The 19,050-nt window shown below is 37.2% G+C and overlaps 1 protein-coding gene across 1 annotated transcript in view; it reads left to right on the top strand.

The window, feature by feature from the left end:
• Nucleotides 1-19,050, top strand: part of erbb4b (erb-b2 receptor tyrosine kinase 4b) — a 410,234-nt gene that overhangs the window by 280,217 nt on the left and 110,967 nt on the right. The window contains exons 9-11 of the mRNA XM_042495287.1: nucleotides 10,413-10,539; nucleotides 11,733-11,806; nucleotides 17,277-17,367. Coding sequence (XP_042351221.1) covers nucleotides 10,413-10,539; nucleotides 11,733-11,806; nucleotides 17,277-17,367 — 292 coding nt within the window. The remainder of the gene's footprint in view (nucleotides 1-10,412; nucleotides 10,540-11,732; nucleotides 11,807-17,276; nucleotides 17,368-19,050) is intronic.

Genomic DNA, 19,050 nt, shown 5'->3' with positions numbered 1-19,050 from the left:
TAAGATAATGAGGAATGAACTGTTTGACCAGGACCTGTTAACAACACGTCACAGACCAACTCCTGATAAGCCCTGGCCCTGTCTGTCTCCCTCCTTTATCTCGCCATCGTTATCCATACGTGGATGTCATGATTCATCCACCTGCTTCCTGTTTTTTTTTTTTTTTACTGTGCAACCTTTAATTGTATTGTGCTGAACTACATTGAAGGAATAAGTGTAAAATGTCAAATGAAAGATGACTTGGCGTGACATTTTCATGAATAATTATTCAACTGTCTCAAATCAACAATAAACAGCAGCATTTGGTGTCAGCACCTTTAAAGGAAAGGGAATACAACTCAACAAAATTCCTGGTATTGAGAATTGCAGATCTGTAACAGCAGAGGAGCTTGCCCCTATAAGAAGACTTAAAGATTTCTTTCCTCAATAAAGATGAAGAACAAATCTAAAGAACAGTCTGAGGGCTTTTTGGATTATGTTAGCACAGCCAAACATTCCTAAGGGGTCTGCGCAGAGCAGGATCAATGCTTTCGCCTTCCGATGTAGTTTTTTTCTTTTCTTATTTCAGAATATACAACTTAAATCAAAATGTCAGTACAGTACATACATGGTTGCTTTTTATGTTTAATAGTTTGGTTTTTGTTTAACAATTTACACTGCATTTGTGCTGTAAAAATATATATCTATTTTTGCCTAAAAAATCTCTTAGCTTTTTTTGACATATACCTAAAATCTTTCCACAATGTAAAAATGTTAATGTGGTAGACCTTTGTCACAACAGTCCTTAACACAGTTGGAACTAATAGCATTGATTGTGGCAGTCTGTGTGCCATTGCCAGAGCTGATTGTTCAAGCTATTGTCACTGGCTCAGCCTCCGTTAAAGTTATTAGTTGCACCTGTGCACTCCCTGATATTACATATCAAAATATCCACAATAAGAGAGGTCTGTCTGGTAAAGTAAGAGCTGCCTAATTTTTAGTATTTCTATCCACAGGCATCATCAAATTGTTTTTTTGTACATTTGTTTATTTCTCACTCATCAGTTCAGAATATCTAAAAGGATGCAGTAACGCTTGTTTGCATGGCACACAGTCAATTAAGCTATATGGGTTAGTCAATACTGCTGACAATTTTTCTGCAACAAAGCACTGTTGTCAAAGACTGAACCTGTTGAGCAGCATGTAGTTAGCTTGTTTTTGAGAGCTGTTAAAGCTTTTTGAAAAATGCTCTTACATCTAAACATAATGAAAAATAGACATTCACAAGCATTCATAAGGACAGCTACATATTCACCTCCAGTTTTCAATGGCTGTCATTATTACAAACAACCACAGACACATTTGGCAAATTTCACCCGTTGATTCAGTCATTAGGAGATCCTAAACAAACAATGAGCTGGAAATCACAAAAGCGAAAGTAAAGGTTCGTCACTCTTTGTGGGACCAGGGTGTCATTTTGAGAGTTCTGCATTCTGTTTTCTCTGTAACCAAAGTAAATGCACTTGGTCCAAAACCGAGAGTTTACAGTGTCCAGGTATTGTGAGGTGGGTTGCCAACTCTTATGGATGTAAGCTGTAATTAGTTTGTCCAAATAGCGCTGCTAGAACACACAAGTGTAGGTACAGGTAACGCAGAGTGATCTTTGCAAGAAGGCGTCCCGCTCTGAAGTGTTAACATGCCGTGATGTCATCTTCACATTTTCTGAAAACCTCCATAAAGCAAAGGAAGCTGCAGATTTGGGCAATAATTCTACATTTTCAAGCGACCCCTTTCACATTATTGCATTGTTTATACATTGTCAGTTGAAAAATATTAATTTATAGCTAAAAAAGAAATCTTAAGAAAATACAGTCACTATATGCTGTATGAATGACACAGAAACAGATCATTATTTCTTACATTTTGCGCAGCAATGCTAAATTACTTTGTACCTTCTTCTCAATTTTATCAAAGATAATACAGTAACTTTGTTTTGTAAGGTGGTATAGTTAGAAAAGAAAAACCACAGTATCTTGATTAAAGCTGATATCTGATCAAAAGTGGACTGCAAAAAGACTTTCTACCTTAAGTTAAACCAAAAAAAATCACAGAAGTCATTATAAAACACCTTTTACAGTTTGTACTAAGTCTTCAAATCCAGAGAAAATGGTGGAAACCAAAAGGTGATCTTAGTTAAACCAAAAAAAATCACAGAAGTCTTAAAACACTTTTTTTGTCCTTTCCAGAGTCAGTTGACTTTATATGTTGCAAGAGATTCCAATAATGACAAGGTCCAGTGATGCCAAAAGGCAAAAATTGCATCAAAACATCTTTAAAAAGACTGAATCAAAGACATTCTGCATCATAATCCCCTGTCCATGTGTTTATTTATAATGTTGCAAAATTCTATTTTTAAGCAAAACAAATGGGCTTTTGTTTTGCTTTTATTTTGGCACGTTGGAAAACATAAAATATTGGGATTATGCTGAAAGAATGATTCAGCAAGTTTTAATGCACAGTTTGATACTTTTTCCCCTACCGTAAAAGTAGAAAACTGACAACTCTCTAGAATCACACCAATGCAATTTATATATATATATATATATATATATATATATATAGCATAGACATTTATTTCATATATTATAACTAAATCAGGTTTTAATGTAAATGAAAAATTAAAAGATGATTTTCATAATCATATATTTTATATAAAGACAGAGGGTCTGTGCCTTAAACAAACAAATATGGGTCAGTGGTCACTTTATGCTCTCTTTATCTTAAGAACATTTGCAAAGACTCTAAATGTGTTTCCACTGCAAAAAAAAAAAAAAAAAAGTCACATCTTTATTTATGAAGTTCTTTTGGAAACCAGATGTGAAAAAGCACATTTTAGCTCACGTAAATGGGAACTGAGAGGCAGCGTTTCCTGTGACTGATGCTGCTGTCCACAGCCTGTTCAAATGGAAGCTTCCAGGCATATTTTATGAGATGGATTCCTTTTGTATTTGTTGTCGCCAGCCTCTTTTTTTTCTTAAAGTGTAAGTTTAAAGTCAAATTGATCAACAGTGTTGCGTCTCTCTCTTGGCAAGGTCATTTGTTTGACAAAGTGTCTTTTGAGTAAAGTAGGCCATTTCATTTTAGCCCAGGCACTGTTAATGGAATGCCACTGATGGTACGTAAGGCGCAGGTGAAGTGTGTGTGTGTGTGTGTGTGTGTGTGTGTGTGTGTGTGTGTGTGTGTGTGTGTGTGTGTGTGTGTGTGTGTGTGTGTGTGTGTGTGTGTGTGTGTGTGTGTGTGTGTGTGTGTGTTTGGTGGGTTGTCAGTGGCTTGTATCCATCACATTGATAGTATCTTGTCACTGAAATGCCCAGAGGGAAACACAATGCGCATCAAAAACAATGTGCATGCACACACTTAAGCACAAACACATGCACATTCGCACTTTACCACTGTGTTTGTACACTGACACAGTTGTACACTAATATTTCTACATTTCCCAGAAATGAGTACCGTGACAACTTACTACTTTAATCTCAGTTAAAGTGTCTATGACTAATTAACTTTTGCCATTATCAGCAAATCAAAATGAAGCTGAATGATACAGTAACTACACTTTATTTTGTTCGATTTGATTTAATTCACTGATGGGAGCAAGATAATCTGATATGAGTGCACGTAATTTTTCTCAGTAAAGAGGAATCTTGAAAAAATGGATCCAGAGTGTTTTAGTGAGGAGGGGATTTGCTTGGTGTGATGGAAGTATAAACTAAGACGTTGTACAACAATTCTCTTACTCTTGAATGACAAGTCCAATGCTGGTGTGGACACACAAGTTAAAGCACCCGACAAACTACTGTGCTTTTGTTGCTACAGTGAGCACAGTGTTTTGATTTCTAAATAGTACTGTAAAACGCATATCCTGTGTATACTTCTTCATACCTCAAGCAGCACTGGTGGAGTCTGGTAGAGGCGGGATAGGCACAGTTTAAACTTGATGTATTCTGTCATTAAAAGACACAACAAGGTTGATATGGGATGATATTATAATTTATGTATGGTCTGTTACTATGATTAAAAAAAAACCTGTGTGTGTGTGTGTGTGTGTGTGTGTGTGTGTATGTGTAGGTGTGTATGTACCTATATATATATATATATATATATATATATATATATATATATATAATATATAGCTCATGTGTGTGTGTGTGTGTGTGTGTGTGTATATATATACACACACACAGAAGTATCTGCTACCGAAGCACCAGATTATGGAGCAGCTTCTTTCCCCAGGCTGTGAGACTCCTTATCTCCTCCTTCGACGCCAAAAACATGTAGCAGAATTTAGGGTCAACTTTAATTTAATTTCTTCTTAAACCATGTTTAAGAAAAACGACAAATAAATCTACATTGTACCTTGTACCTTGTATTATGCCTTACCTTGTTCAGCATCTTTGTCCTTTTTTCTAAAGGTGCAATAGTGACACATTGCAGTAACTTTACAATTTCACTGTCCTGCTCTTAATGTTGCTTGAACGCTGTTCACTAATTTTAAGTTGCCACTAGCTTTGTAAATGATGATTTATGTATTATCTCTATCTCTCTGTCTTTTCTATATCTATCTCTTTACAGTAACTAAGACAGTGTGTGCCGAGCAGTGTGACGGACGTTGCTTTGGTCCCTATGTTAGTGACTGCTGCCATCGTGAGTGTGCAGGTGGCTGCTTTGGACCAAAGGACACAGACTGCTTTGTAAGTGAACACTCACACAAGTATGCACATATGTACACACACACCTACTTTGCAAACAAAACACACACAAACACATGTTCATACCAGCTGTCGACATGGTAATGTCACACTAACCCCCCAAAAACCATTTCTTGGTCACACTGTATTTTACATTTCCTGTTTTTCCATAACCCTGACACACTTAACTCGTAACTTTTAACTTTCTGTGATTTCGAGGTACTTCTGCAAAAGGATTTCTTCCTTTCAGACTCAATTTTTTGTCTTTAAATGCCACTTGTATGGCAAATATCATTAAATGACATTTAATTCCCATTTCTTCCTGACATGAGTGTCATTGTTAAATACAGACTTCGCCAGCCTCCCCTCCATTCTGGCTCTTCAGCTTGTGCTTTATCAGTTTTATTTTCATCCCTCTGCATGTTAAAGTTTTCTGTGCTTGTAATTCAGAGCCCATCACTTATGGAGCTCTCTGTCTGACTTTGGAAGGGCATTTTTTTTTTCTTGATCTTCTTGATTCTTCACACTTCATCTTGGCAATAATAGATAAATCAGGAAGTCATTTTCCTTCAAATAGGAGAGAGTGAAGTCTTGATTGTCTATTATCAAATTTATTGATAGAATTAAAACACAAGATCATATTTCCAGAGCATTAACATAAATTATAAATGTATTTTTCTCTTGGTTAATTGGGTTTATTGTTGACTAAACAAGCATTGTATAATAAATTCTATCAGTAATTTTAACACTCTCCCACTTCCTGTCTTTCTTAGTCTCTGTTCCTCTGACTGACTCTTAATTTTTTTGTAAGAAGCTCGAATAAAAAAATCAAGAAGTAATTTTGATTAATGCTCCATTTGATAAAGATTTCTTTTTTTTTTTCAATTTTGGAAAAATTCAATGGCCAACTTCCCATAGGTCTAACTAAAAAAAATGAGGTGTTCTAGTGTTGTCAGATGGTAGGTTAGGAAGGAATGGTAGGTTAGAGGAAAACATATTTGAGTAATTCTTCTGTCTTTACCACAAAAGTTTCTAATCTCCACATTCGCAATACTGCGATGTATGATGTCCTATAATATCATAGAGAGTGCAGTGTTTACTGCAATACATCATTTATTTGAACTGGCCATTTGTACAAGCAGTGCAGTGTAAAGATTTTCACATACAGTTTCATTCTTTAAAAAAAGGATACTTGGGGAATTTTAAACCAGCTCTGTGTCACTGCAGTGTAGGCAGTGTGTGGACATGAATGATGTTCAGGCGCCCCTCTGTGCAGCCAGCTCCTGCAATTCAGCACCCATCTAGCAGCCAAAGCAAAGCACGTCATTTTGTGTGAGGAAGCTCTGGGAGCTGGTAGCACAGGCGACACCTTGACAGCATTCATCTGCACACATTTCCTTCACTGAAGTGAAGAAGAAACAGTTGAAAGTATCCCCTTAAACTCATATTAGGGACTCTATTTTCATGTTATACACAATAGATCTTTGTAGCCTTGGGGGTCCATCTATTGGTGATGAGAGATATTAAGTAGCATTTAACTATTTAGTTAATACAGACAGATTTTGGTGATGCCACCGCAAATTGGTTTTGCATTATTCAAGTTTCCCACAGTCATGGAAATACTGAAGAAGTCAAGAAATTTACCAATCTTATTTTCCAGGTCTTGAGAAGTCATGGAATTAGTAATAAATCATTAGAGATTTTTGTGTCATGAAATTGTTACAGTACTCTTCTGTGCATCACCTGTAATGCAGTGTAACCCAATGGCATATTTATTTTATGTAGCTGACATATTGTAGCTCAGATATGCATCAATATGTATACCTGTATGCATACCATCTCTTACGTGTCTTATTTTGCTATATGTTTTGCTTTATGTGCTTTGTCTCTTCTGCCTCTTCTGTTTTAAAAAAGTTGGGCAAAGAGAGGAAAAAAAAAGATGGGTCCCGAAAAAGTCGCGGAAAAGTTTTGAAATTTTGTCCATAAGAATGTGTTGATTGATGTGCTGATTATTTATTGCATATGTTTCCAAAAATCATTTCAGTTCAACTTTGGTTCAACCATGTGAATACACAGTTTTTGTCTGGCCTATTTACTTTTTGTCCTCATTTCCCACAGTGGCCAAAGATTTGTGGAAGACAAATTTTAAGCCTATGTACCTGCCAGAAAAAGCAAATCCCACTTTGACTTGATGGCAATTTTAATTTGGGTGCATGGAAATTATTCTCTGTCCGCACCATTTAATAATGTCACCTCTGGGCTCTCTGGAGGGACAATCCTAATTCAAAGCTGATGTAGTGAAATTAGTGTTTACATTTTCTCATGATGCTTAAGCACAAGTACTTGTATTTTGTCCTATGTAGGTTTGTAAAGGTGCACCTCCACCTACATGTCCCCAAAATTCCATAAATCCTCTCATGCTGCAGTACAACCGGGATAAGTGAGGGAATTTTCTGTCATTCAGTTGAAATAGCCCTTCAAACAAAGTAAAGAATCTCAATACTTGTTCCACCGCTGTGTGTCCTCTGCATGTGTGCATTTGCAGGCCTGCACCAACTTCAATGACAGTGGGGCATGTGTGACCCAGTGCCCCCAGCCCTTCGTTTACAACACCACCACCTTCCAACTGGAGCACAACCCCAGGGCCAAATACACCTATGGAGCCTTCTGTGTTAAGAAGTGTCCACGTGAGTCTTTCCACCTGGACACACACGCACACACAAACACACACACACACACACACACACATACACACACACACAAATAACTTTGGTGAAGGAACGTTAACAAAGATGAAAACAAATGGTTCATGCTGATTTCCAGATTTCTTTTTCTGGTTTAAAAAATGATCCTTTCATTTACAGTTATTCAATATAGCTTGCTAATGTTAAGCCTAATTATTTTATTTTTCATTGGCAGACGTGTGACATTTAGTTAAAGTTAAATAAAACATTCAGTAAATACAGTGAATCACATCATCATCACAATCATCTATTTCTGCTGTCTCTGAGGATTAGAGAATAGATGATTGATACATGAAGCATGTGATGGACACAACTACAATGCCTAGAATTCTTGTGTATTACTGCACATCTGTCAAAAGAAACCATTATATTCCTATTTTGCATAATGCCAGCATAATACCTAGCTCTTAGCAAAGATCATAACAATGCAAACACACACATATTCATGTGCATTTTCATACACTGATTTTTATGGACTGCACACACACAGGCATGCAGAAAAATTCCCTGTTTGCATTTGAACACTTAAAGATAAATGCAGCCACCCCTTCACACTGTTTTGCCTTCTTGCACAAATCAAATTTTGCCATTAACAAGAACAACTATTAGATACGAAGGACGCTTGAATTACATTTCCTCCTTAAGCTTCTCATAAGCTTCTCACTATTGCTGGTAGGTCATTTTGCAAGCAAATGCTGCTAGTATAAATACAGTTTGATTTGTGTTTTCCGGAGATCACTTGTATGTGTGTGAGTGAGGATTTTGTCGCTTGCCTTCACTTCTAAAAAGGTCCATGTATGAGGTAAGACTTGGTTTGAAGTTGGGGTTAGAAATAGGCTTAAGGGTTGGAGTTGGGTATTTAGTTGTGATGGGGCAGGTTAGTGTAAGGGGCTAAGGAATACATTAAAGTAATAAGAGTTCTCATAAGTAAAGTCATCGGGCCCAAATGCTAAGGTCTTGAGGTCCATGGACAGAGAACAGGATAGAAGAGAAAGGGATTGTTAAATTTAATGAATGGATATAAATCGATAGAGCAAGGCCTCCTTTAGTTTCAGCATGCAAGTGTGTGCTTTTATTTCAACACTTTAACCGCTAAGAAAACAAATAATAGAAAAGTAGCCATAACATCAAATTCCCCTTTTATAAAGGACAAGATCATAGATCTACAGATGGTTAGAAATGCATCATAAAGTGTGGATCTCTGTTGGAGGGATCGAAACACATTTCTACCTATAAAGGGTCGGGGTCACAATCAAAAAGGTTCATAATTTGACCTGATTACTATGTTTTTTGTGTCTCTGCGCTGCGATAACTGTGGCCAGAGGGATTATGTCTTTAGGTTTGTCCTTGTAAATGCGATAGATGTAAACTGCAACTTGACTGGTTCACAGAGGCATACAACTGCAACTTTTTTTTCTGTAATTTGCTGTATGTTTAAATGGACAAAAAGAAATAGAATAGAGAATTTTGAATACTCACAGCTTTGAGTTCATGATGACCACAACGTGATGGGGCTTTTGGCTGGCCCACCTGTTTTGGATAACATGGCATTTTGGGTAAACACAGGTTAACACACAGAAATGTGACATGCAGGCGAGGGAAGGATTTGTGAAGGGGGGTTCCTCCAGTGTAGATACAAGGACCTGGCTGCTGAATACTTCCCACCTGTTGCAAAGCTTTTCTGTGGTTCATGGGTTAAGTGTCTTTGGTCCCTTTGCTTACTACCGTGGAATTGTTTCTCGCATTAGGGCTACGGATCTTTGAAGAATAACAATACCAGCGATTTGGTCTTCATTGCCATGTTATCTCATCTTACTGCTTTTCAATATTCGTAGTCTTACTCCTTTGTTCTGTGACCATTACCCTGCTAACCACCAACCACTCACCAAGCTAAAGCCACAGCTAATTGTGGACGCCACATGCTGTTCTGAACATCAGTGAAAAGGCCAAGTGGCAGTGAGGGGAGTGGGTCTTGTGCTTGAAGGCAGTGTTACTTAGAAATGCAGTATAATGTTACCATTTAAATGTGAAAGTCCCTTATTGCTGCTTAAATTCTGTGAGTTTGTGTTCGTATTACAGGCTTGTTTGAGGGGATGCACAAAATATAGTTGATCTCTTTTGTTTTGAGGCAGGTGTGCACACGTGGAATACTGTATAGTGTGCCATTTAAAATTTTATATTAAATTAGTAATATGGTTTGTATATGTGCTCCTCTCCCTATACTGTGGATTGGTTGTCCAACTTAATAGAGACTTTTAGAAATGAAACAGACTCTAGTTAAAAAAAGTCAGTTTTATTAATATTTAAGTTGCATGAAGGTTTAACCCTTAAGTGCAAATTGTGTGCAGTTAGGAGCACCACTGAAAGACAAAGTGAATTAAAGTGACTTTGAACACTTTTTTTGTGTGACACCAAATGCTATTTATTGTACTGTATGTTGCTGTGTGACACACAGCAGACATCTCAACTTGACATTTATGGTCAATTGTTTTTTAGATAACTTTGTGGTGGACTATAGCTCCTGTGTGAGAGCGTGCCCCAGCAACAAGATGGAGGTGGAGGAGAACCGCATTAAGATGTGCATTCCTTGTACAGACATCTGCCCTAAAGGTAAAGAAACCCAACAAGAACAACAACAACAAAAAAAAACACAGATGTTTAACAGACAATATTGAAAAACTCATTAGTAAACATTTATGTTCCCATTTATTTAGCCATTTAAGAAGATTTTAAAGCAGATATTTATTTAATAATGGGCATACCAAGAGGATGATATGTGAATCATTTGACCTTCAGTAATCACAGTAATTCGGAGACGATTGATGTTTTTAAATGCTGCAAATTACATGCCTCAGTAGCTTAAATAGTTTACTCAAATTTTAATAGTTTTAAACATATTCAATCAAACTAATGCATTTTGCTGTCTCACTGTGTGTTGCAGCGTGTGATGGCATTGGTACAGCCAGTCTACAGTCTGCTCAGACAGTGGACTCCAGCAACATTGACAAGTTTGTCAACTGCACCAAAATCAATGGCAACCTGGTGTTTCTCATCACTGGGATCAAAGGGTGAGAGATGAGAGTATTTGGGTTATCAGAATAATAAAAGATGGGATGAAATAGTAGAACTGTGATCATGTTTGGATATTTAACATCCTGTCTAGAGAGTAATCAGCTTTTAATTAAGGAAGTCCTGGACTGACAATGTTAAAATAAAAAACATGCTAATCAACATGAAAAAAAAACTGAAATTAAATTATTTAAACTTCAGTGATTGAGTATTGTCAATCTTGAGATTCAAAATATACTTTTCTTTTTATAATGCTTTGAGCTTTTTTTCCCTTCTCTCAGCTCAATCTACACCTCAGCAAACGCATAAAGCATGAAGACCTTTGGGTCCAAATATATTGCCAATACTAATAGTTGGATGTTTTTATTTCACACATTCCACTTTTAATGTAAATTGCTTGAGATAAGAGGGTCACCTTAAAGCCCAGGTACAAAAAAAATGTAGGCATAGTATTAATTGTCTGAATGAATAGAAGCCATGCAGAATGGGAAATGAATATTGTAAAAGTGCCTTTAGAGAAAGAAGGGTGCTGGTAGATGTATATGCCCATAAATTACTCCAAGGGGTGTAAAGGAATTTGGATTTAAACTGGCTGGTAAGAGTGTATAATCAGATTCAGAATCCAGTTTACTGTCAAGAAGGTATTTACATACAAGCAATTTGCTTTAATGTATTTGTGGATAACATGAACATAGTAAGAGGAAATCAAAATTAAAGGAAACAGCAGGTGTAAGTAGAACATAGAACTGAGGAAAATTACTGTAAAAATATTTTAAAAATACTATAAAAATATGTATATATATCTGAATTTAAACAAAGGATCTCTGCAGTTTTTAGAAGTGGCAGTTTGTGCAGAAATGTATTAAGCTGTCCAGGGAATGTGCAAAGGTTCACTGTATTATATATATAAAGCATACATTAATATATTATGAGTAGATGGATATACAGTATATGTGTTTGCAAGTAGTCATTCACTGGTAATTTAGCATTTGTAAGAAGAAAAAAATACATACTACATGAAGATTACATACTGTATATATCTGACTTTAAATGGCCCTGTTCATGTCTGAGTGAATGCAGCTCATTTTTCATTGCTGTGATTAAGAGGCATGGCGTATCTATGCAATGTAAAGTGTAGATGTTATGATTGTCCTGTTTTTGTTTCTGATTAATCTCCTAATATCATTCACAGGGATGTCTACCACAACATTGAAGCTTTAGACCCAGAAAAACTTAATGTATTCCGAACAGTTCGAGAGATCACAGGTGAGTAATATCCCTTGCACAGTATGCATCTCTGCACATGCATACATAATTAATAAACAAACAGAAAAATAAATGAAAATGTACTCTTACCTTGGTCCCCTTTCTTGCCCTTTTATATATATATATATATATATATATATATATATATATATATATGTATGTATGTATGTATGTAGTGTCTGTGACATTTGTGACTTATGAAGAGGATATATAGTGTGCATATATGTGATGCTAGTGTGTGTATTTGCCCAAGTCTATCCGCCCCCTCCCCCCCGAGACTGTCCAAACCAAGGACAGACATTGCAGCATAAGATGAATATCAGATGAGTCTTTCAATCTCCTCTGTCTCTCTGCTGCTTCTCCCTCGGGGAGTCCCTAGCCTTGAGTCCCACAGTCCCAGCTCTCCCTTCACGCACCATGAAGAAAAGATCCAGAACATGTGGTGCGCATCGTTAATCCTCCAGCTCCCCTATGTCACCACCACTTCTGAGCCGCATGTATACTGTCATCCCTCCAGCCCAGACATTTGACAATGCCATCTGAAAGAAACCTTGTATCTCCGATGTGACACTCCCTCTTGAAATGAGAAAATATTACTGTTGTCTGTGACATTTGTGACTTATGAAGAGGGTTTACAAAAGCAGAAGCTTTATAAACCAGTTTCTCCCCTTTCCCCATAAAAATACACATTTACTTTATGTCTGGTGTTGCAATGTTACATTTGTTGTATTTCGGTTAGAAAAAGCTTCTGGGGAATACACATTACAAAAAAACTATTTTGGTTACATTTCCAACATATGGCAAACAAATATAGATTTGGCCATAATTATTCTTTTAAATGTAATATATGGGGTAATATTTTGCAAAAAAATGACGTGCCAGGATAAATGTTTTGTTAGTGGCTGATCAAAGCTTATATTGTGTTTTCCTGCCTGCTCTGCTAAACTGCTAATGCTGTTGTGGAGTCATTTTGCATGATCTAAACTTCACTCAATGCAAACCACTTTGCTACAAACAGCACTTGGTTTGTTGTTGCTTAAGAGCAAACAGAGTACTTCAGATCTGGAAGTGAGTCAACTGCTGTAAAACTTCAGTTTCAAAAATGATCAGATTTTATTGATGTGCTTCGTTCCTGACTTTGGTTGAAAATAGCAACTGGCCATAGTCAATTAAAGCTTATGTGTAGGCCTCTGCAAAGGTCATCTCCCAAATCACATCCACTTGGTTTGGTTTGTTTGCCTGTCTAACAAATTGCGATCCAACGGATTGATCGTTTTACTTAAAGAGGAAAAACAGAAACAAACAGAGGAGACAAGAGCAGAAAGAAAAATCTACTCAGACAACAATCAAACAACAAAATGACAAAACAAACTAACAAATCAATATCATCTTGTACAGGTATGAAACTGTGAATAAAACGCTGATTGTACATGGTCTAAGAGACTCCATATAAGAATGGCTGCCTGTGCTAAAGGAGTAAGACAGAGGAGATCAAGTTTCTTCAGGAAATTGGGAGCTCAAAATGTGTAAAATGCAACAAACACTTTTTTTTAATCTTGTCTTTCAAGTAGGCCCACAAATCTGGTCCTATAATCCGAATAGCCAGGAAACTTAAAACACTAAGTGCAATCATAAATATATACTTTAAAAAAAAAATAAATAAATAAAAAATCAAGAACTTGACTTCCACTGGATTTTTTTTTCTCTTTTGTTTAGTTATGGCAGTTTGAGAACAGGTGATGGGGACAAACCATTGGCCAAACACCATGTAGTCAGAGATGTGTGTCCGCTCAGCATGTCATTTCTCTGAGCTGTCAAGAGAACGTGACTTCTGACAGAGGCAGCCAACCTGCCTCTGCGACCCCGAGGTCACAACTAGCATTGCTCTAGCTTTCAAATGAGCTGTGTAGGAGGACAGCTTGCACCCTATATACCACACACCCTCACACCCACCTCTCCCTCTTCCATTCTGTTCCGTCTTTTCTTTCTTTTCTTTCGTTTTGTCTTTCTTTTAGCACTTCTCTTTCACTGCGTCTTCAAAGACATATCGCCACTTCAGGTTCCACACAAAGAGCGGGCAATCAACTCACGCAATTTAACATAAGTGGGTTTTTCCGTGTTGTGGCTCAAAATGCAATCACCACAATTTAAGCACTCTTAACCTTTGCTTTTGAGCTCATGGCCTTCTTCTCTAAGTAGCTCCACACTGTAATTTGCCCTGTGCATTGGTGTGCCAACAACATGGCTCTTGGAAGAACATGGCCTGCTGCTAGGGTATAGTTTCACTTTGCTTTTTCTGCACAAGACCACTGACAGAGGTGATCAGAAGGCAGAAACACTAAAAGATTAAGATGAGGCTAACTGTGTTTTTTCCTCATCATAGCAATTAACAGTACCAAAGTAAATCCCCTTTAGATCACCATGTACTAGTGTTAGATCCTCAGTACATGTGGCACTCTGAAATGCTTGAGCATTATCCTTTCTACCAGTTGTCGTCTTTTGTGGAAAGAACATCAAGGTTTCATATGCGTTTCTTCTTTTCATGCCCTAGGTAGGCTGATATTCTGTTTCTTGTTTTCAACAAATCCCATAAAAAAGCTAAAACCAACAATGCAGTGGTTAATCTTTGCATATTTTCTGACTTTCCAACCCAGTCTGCTTTACTGAGGCCAAGTTCATATATTCCAACACAAGATGTAGAGTATATCCTTTTAAAAAAATCGCAAAAACACTGTTTGGTTTCTAAAAGAGGCTTAGTAATTTCCTAAAACAGCTGGACACTGTAGGTTTTATCAAAAGTTACTCAAAAAGGTAAAAAAAAAAAGCACATGGGGTCTATTTTGAGATCAGGAGCATTTGGTGCACCAATGAGCATTCAGGACAGGGTGTGTAGAATTGAATTAAACTGAACCACACTGCCCGTGTTCATTGTAATGACAGAACATATCACACAGAGTGACAGTGTGGCTTATTGATATGTATTTAGTAGTTTTTTGGTTAACAGTGGAGGTCTGTTACAGAGATAAAAAAGGCACATATTAGGCTACACAGACAGCACTTATTAGTAAAATCAATTCAATGTTGGTTTTGTTCTTTTCATAGGATATTTATTTACAATTTAAAAAAGCAAAAATTATCATCAGACTTTCTCTTTAACTCCAAAGCAATAATTACACAACTGAGCACAAAAAAGGATCCGGGCCGCTTCATCATCTCAGCAAAATCCATCTTAGCCTCTCAACCCATCCAAAGCCATACAGTAGGATTTATACTGACCAGCGGCTGCTATCACCAAGTAGAAACAGGAATGGGGCATGGAAAAGACTGAAGTCTGTTTTTTTGGGGGGCGGGCGTCTCGCAAAACGTATACACTTTTCCTAACCTTAAACGCATTCATGATTTTAGTGTGATTAAGTTTTGATAGGTTGAAATTAAAAAATTAAGAATAAATTTGAAAATTAAAAACAAAAAAAGCAAACAGAAAAACAAACAAACACACATTTCTGTTTTTGTTAACATGGGCTGTCTCACATTAAAGCACTACATAAAATTCTTTTTTTAACGTGTCATTTCGCCTTTTCTCTGCAGATACAGCAGAAAGGCACTACATTCACTTTCACACCTTAAGGCATCTTGTAAGGCTCATACTGTAGTGTTGACCCATACATTTATGAACATCAGTCATACATATTTAGTACTTGGTTGTCAAGGAACTCCAACTTTTAATCGTTGCCCATATCCTGCTTTTTGAATAACTTTTACTGAGCAGAGAATAAAAAGCTTTATGAAAACATAACTCTTAAATGTAAATATTTACACTTCTAAGTTCTCCAAATGCACACGGTGTCCACAGAGACTCTGTATCTACCTTGCACATGCACAGCATATGTGTGCTACAGTATTAAATTAGCACAGGCAAGTATGCAGCAGGCGGTAGCTTGTTACCTTTATTAGGAAACCCACATTCCCGAAAGAGCACTATGATGGAGCTGTGAGGTGCATCAGCACTGCAGGTTTTGTCATTAAGACGATTAGTGCCGACAAGTACAACGCTAATGATTCTATAGTGCTGCTGCCTCAGGGCTGAGAGGCTCTCGGCATCCTGAACTACACACCATGAGGTCAGTAACTGGGATGCAATTAACAACATGGAGAAATACAAAAACCTCTGTTTGCTTTTACAAACAATCATTTTCCTGCAGTCAGCTTTAGGACTCTGTATAAACATCACACATACTTTATGACGGAATGAATTCTATTACTTTTTGATTAAAATGACAGCCATTTTTATATTCATATGATATCCTCTCTGTCAGAGGGAGTAAATAAAATAATAAAGAAGCATTGTTTCTTTTTTTTGTTTCTTGAATTAATTTTGTTTTCTTTTCCCCCTGTTAAATTATAACTGCTCTTGCATGAGAATAATAATGTAAGGATGCGTATCACTTTCAGCTCATGTCCATTTGCATGAGCCCCGGTGTGTAATTCCTCCCAATTACCTGTTGTTGTTTTTTTGCCTTTTCTTATTTCTTCATCAAACACTCTTTAATAAGCATTTGCTCAGACCCTGCCGCTGTTCAGCTGGGATTGGAATAACAAACAAAATGATGTCCACAAACTGATAAAGGTGCTGTTGAAGGTTATTGCTCTCTTGTCAACAAGCCATGAGCTGCCTTCTTCTCCGCAACTCCGCTCCCCTCCCTCCACCATCCCTCCCTTTCTGAATAAACAAAGTTATGCATCCCGCAGGAAGAAAATACACAGTTTAATATAATGTAGTTGAAACTGTTCATTGATTGGAGAATGCATCACACTGCCCATCGCAGCCACAAGGTTTTTCTCACCATCCACCGCCTCCTCCTTTGTCAGAAAGGCAATACAACAGCCGCTTGTGTGTTTTCTGTGTTGTTATAGATACCTGGACTTCCCTTACCTCCACCTTCGCTTTCTTAGCCGCTCCCTTTGTGCATTCTTCCCTGGTCTCAAAGCGTCATCCAACTATTTTGTTTATCCTCTGGTGTTGGCTTGGGGATTGTACCCCCCTGCCATTTCCCTGCTAAATATTTCATATATCTGAATCCATTATTGAAAATCCTAAATGAGCCACGGCCATCCTCTCAGCTATTCATTTAATCTCCTAAATGATTCAACAGCAGTGAGGCAGATAAAGGAAATGCAAAAAAATATTGATATATCAAACTATGCACTCGTCTTTGCTGGCAACCAGTTCCTTTGTGGAGTTGCTGTGCCTTTCTCTGGCTTTGAGTTGCTCTCAGATGAGACTCAGGTGGTATGGTTACTGTGGTCCTGGAATGCTGCTAATTCCAGAGAGATGCCAACTCTCCTTTCTAATTTTATTCTTGTCACTGTGTGAAATGGAGGATTTGATAGACAGCTGATATTAGTCTGTCAGAACTGGTGACTCATTACAGTATAACCCATGTGCCTGTGTGTGTGTGTTACCATTTAGGCTTTCTGAACATCCAGTCTTGGCCTGACAACATGACAGACCTGAGTGTTTTCTCCAACCTGGCAACTATTGGTGGAAGAGCACTGTACAGGTACACACATAAGAACACAATAGAATTACTGTGATCAGATTTGTTTGACACTAAGTGTAATTTCTATGATAGTTGTGTACCCATAACAGAACTGCAATGTGAAAAAAAAAGTAAATTCAGTTTTGATTGGATTTGTATTCAAATGTATCAAAATTTCACTAAATCTGTGATAGTGTGATTCAAATGATACATTATTAAATGTGCCTTTAAAACACTGTTTATATTTTACACCAAAACTTATTGTGTATGTCCTTGCAACCCAACTGCCAAAATAAATGTCACCGCTGGACGTTTCTGCAAATGTTAGATCTTTACATTACAGCGGATATGTTAACACTTTATAATTCCTTTTATGTTTCTACAGTGCTGTGGTTAACATGTATTATGTGTTAGCACAAAAATCCCATGGATATGGTTAAGAAAAGATTATGTCTTAGCTGAAAATACCCAGCTTTGGTGCCACAGTTATGGCTTGAAATGCAGCACGTCTTGCATGTCTTGCACGTCTTGCACGAGGAATCCCCTTTGGTTGTTTAATGGTCACAAACTTACGGTCTACAGCTGGGGAGCTGTCGTGCTTGGATGTCACGCCATCCACCATCCCCTCCACCTCCTGCTGACAAAGTCAACTCATGTACACGTAATCTGAACTATGTTCCTTTTAGAAAAACTGATATGATGTATTACATCTTACCATACGATACCATACAATGCGATGTGATGCAAAATGGTTTGTAACATACAGACGTGCATTTTCTTATGCTGTCTGGATTCCCCCTTTAAAATAACTGTCAAAAAATTGCATCAGCATTGTTGTTACGTCAATATAGCAATGACAATGAAGATGGAAAACAACCTAAACCCCAAAATTTGGTGACTGAAAAGTAACTCAAGCCCTATGATGAATCTTTGCATTGCCAAGAAGATTAATTTGGGGCTTGATCAATTAGTGCATTTGATATTTTGTCGCTAAGTTTACACCCAACGTTTTTGTCCATGATTGCAAGCTGGCTATCCAGTGACAGGTAAGAGCGGTGGATATCATCGTCTATCATGAGTAGCCTTCTGATACATTATCCTTTCTACGTTGTAATTAGGATTTCATGAGTTAAGGCAAGATAAGAAGTCTAAGATAGGGTAGACACAACCGTGATTTTAGAAATTGCTTCTGTAATAGGAAGTTTTTTTTTGTCTTTGGAACTTAAGCTAGGATAGTCAAGCTATTTTTCTGTAATGACAATCTCTGTTTTATTTATTTTTACACCATGCTGCTATAGTGAAGAGGCTGTGACATAATGTCACTAAACAAAATATAGGATTGAAGAGAGTTGTGTTCTCACAAACATCTAAAATAACCATGTCTAGCAGGAGTATGTACAGTAAGGAGCTTGGTTTATTTAAATCATTTGAATGCAAATTCAAAGTAAATGTGGTTTGACTGTGTTCCTGCAGTCAGAGGGTAAGTAAGTCAGTAAGAAATATGGTCCAAAACCTCTTTTTGCGATGGTTTTGTTTTGACATTTAAGAAGCCAACTGAGTTGTTTTAACTCAGCTGATAGAACATAATTATTTATCATTTAAGTTTTAGTGATTTTCCCAAACTGGCTCTGAAATTTGCTGTGACATTTGGATAGAAACATTGTGAATGTCTGTGTGGCTTGATGGCGTAGTGTGAACTGTGGG

The sequence above is a fragment of the Plectropomus leopardus genome, chromosome 10 (genome assembly GCF_008729295.1).
Source record: "Plectropomus leopardus isolate mb chromosome 10, YSFRI_Pleo_2.0, whole genome shotgun sequence".
Classification (NCBI taxonomy): Eukaryota; Metazoa; Chordata; class Actinopteri; order Perciformes; family Serranidae; genus Plectropomus; species Plectropomus leopardus.
Note: the sequence above shows the minus strand (reverse complement) of the source record. Positions and strands in the feature narration are given on the sequence as shown.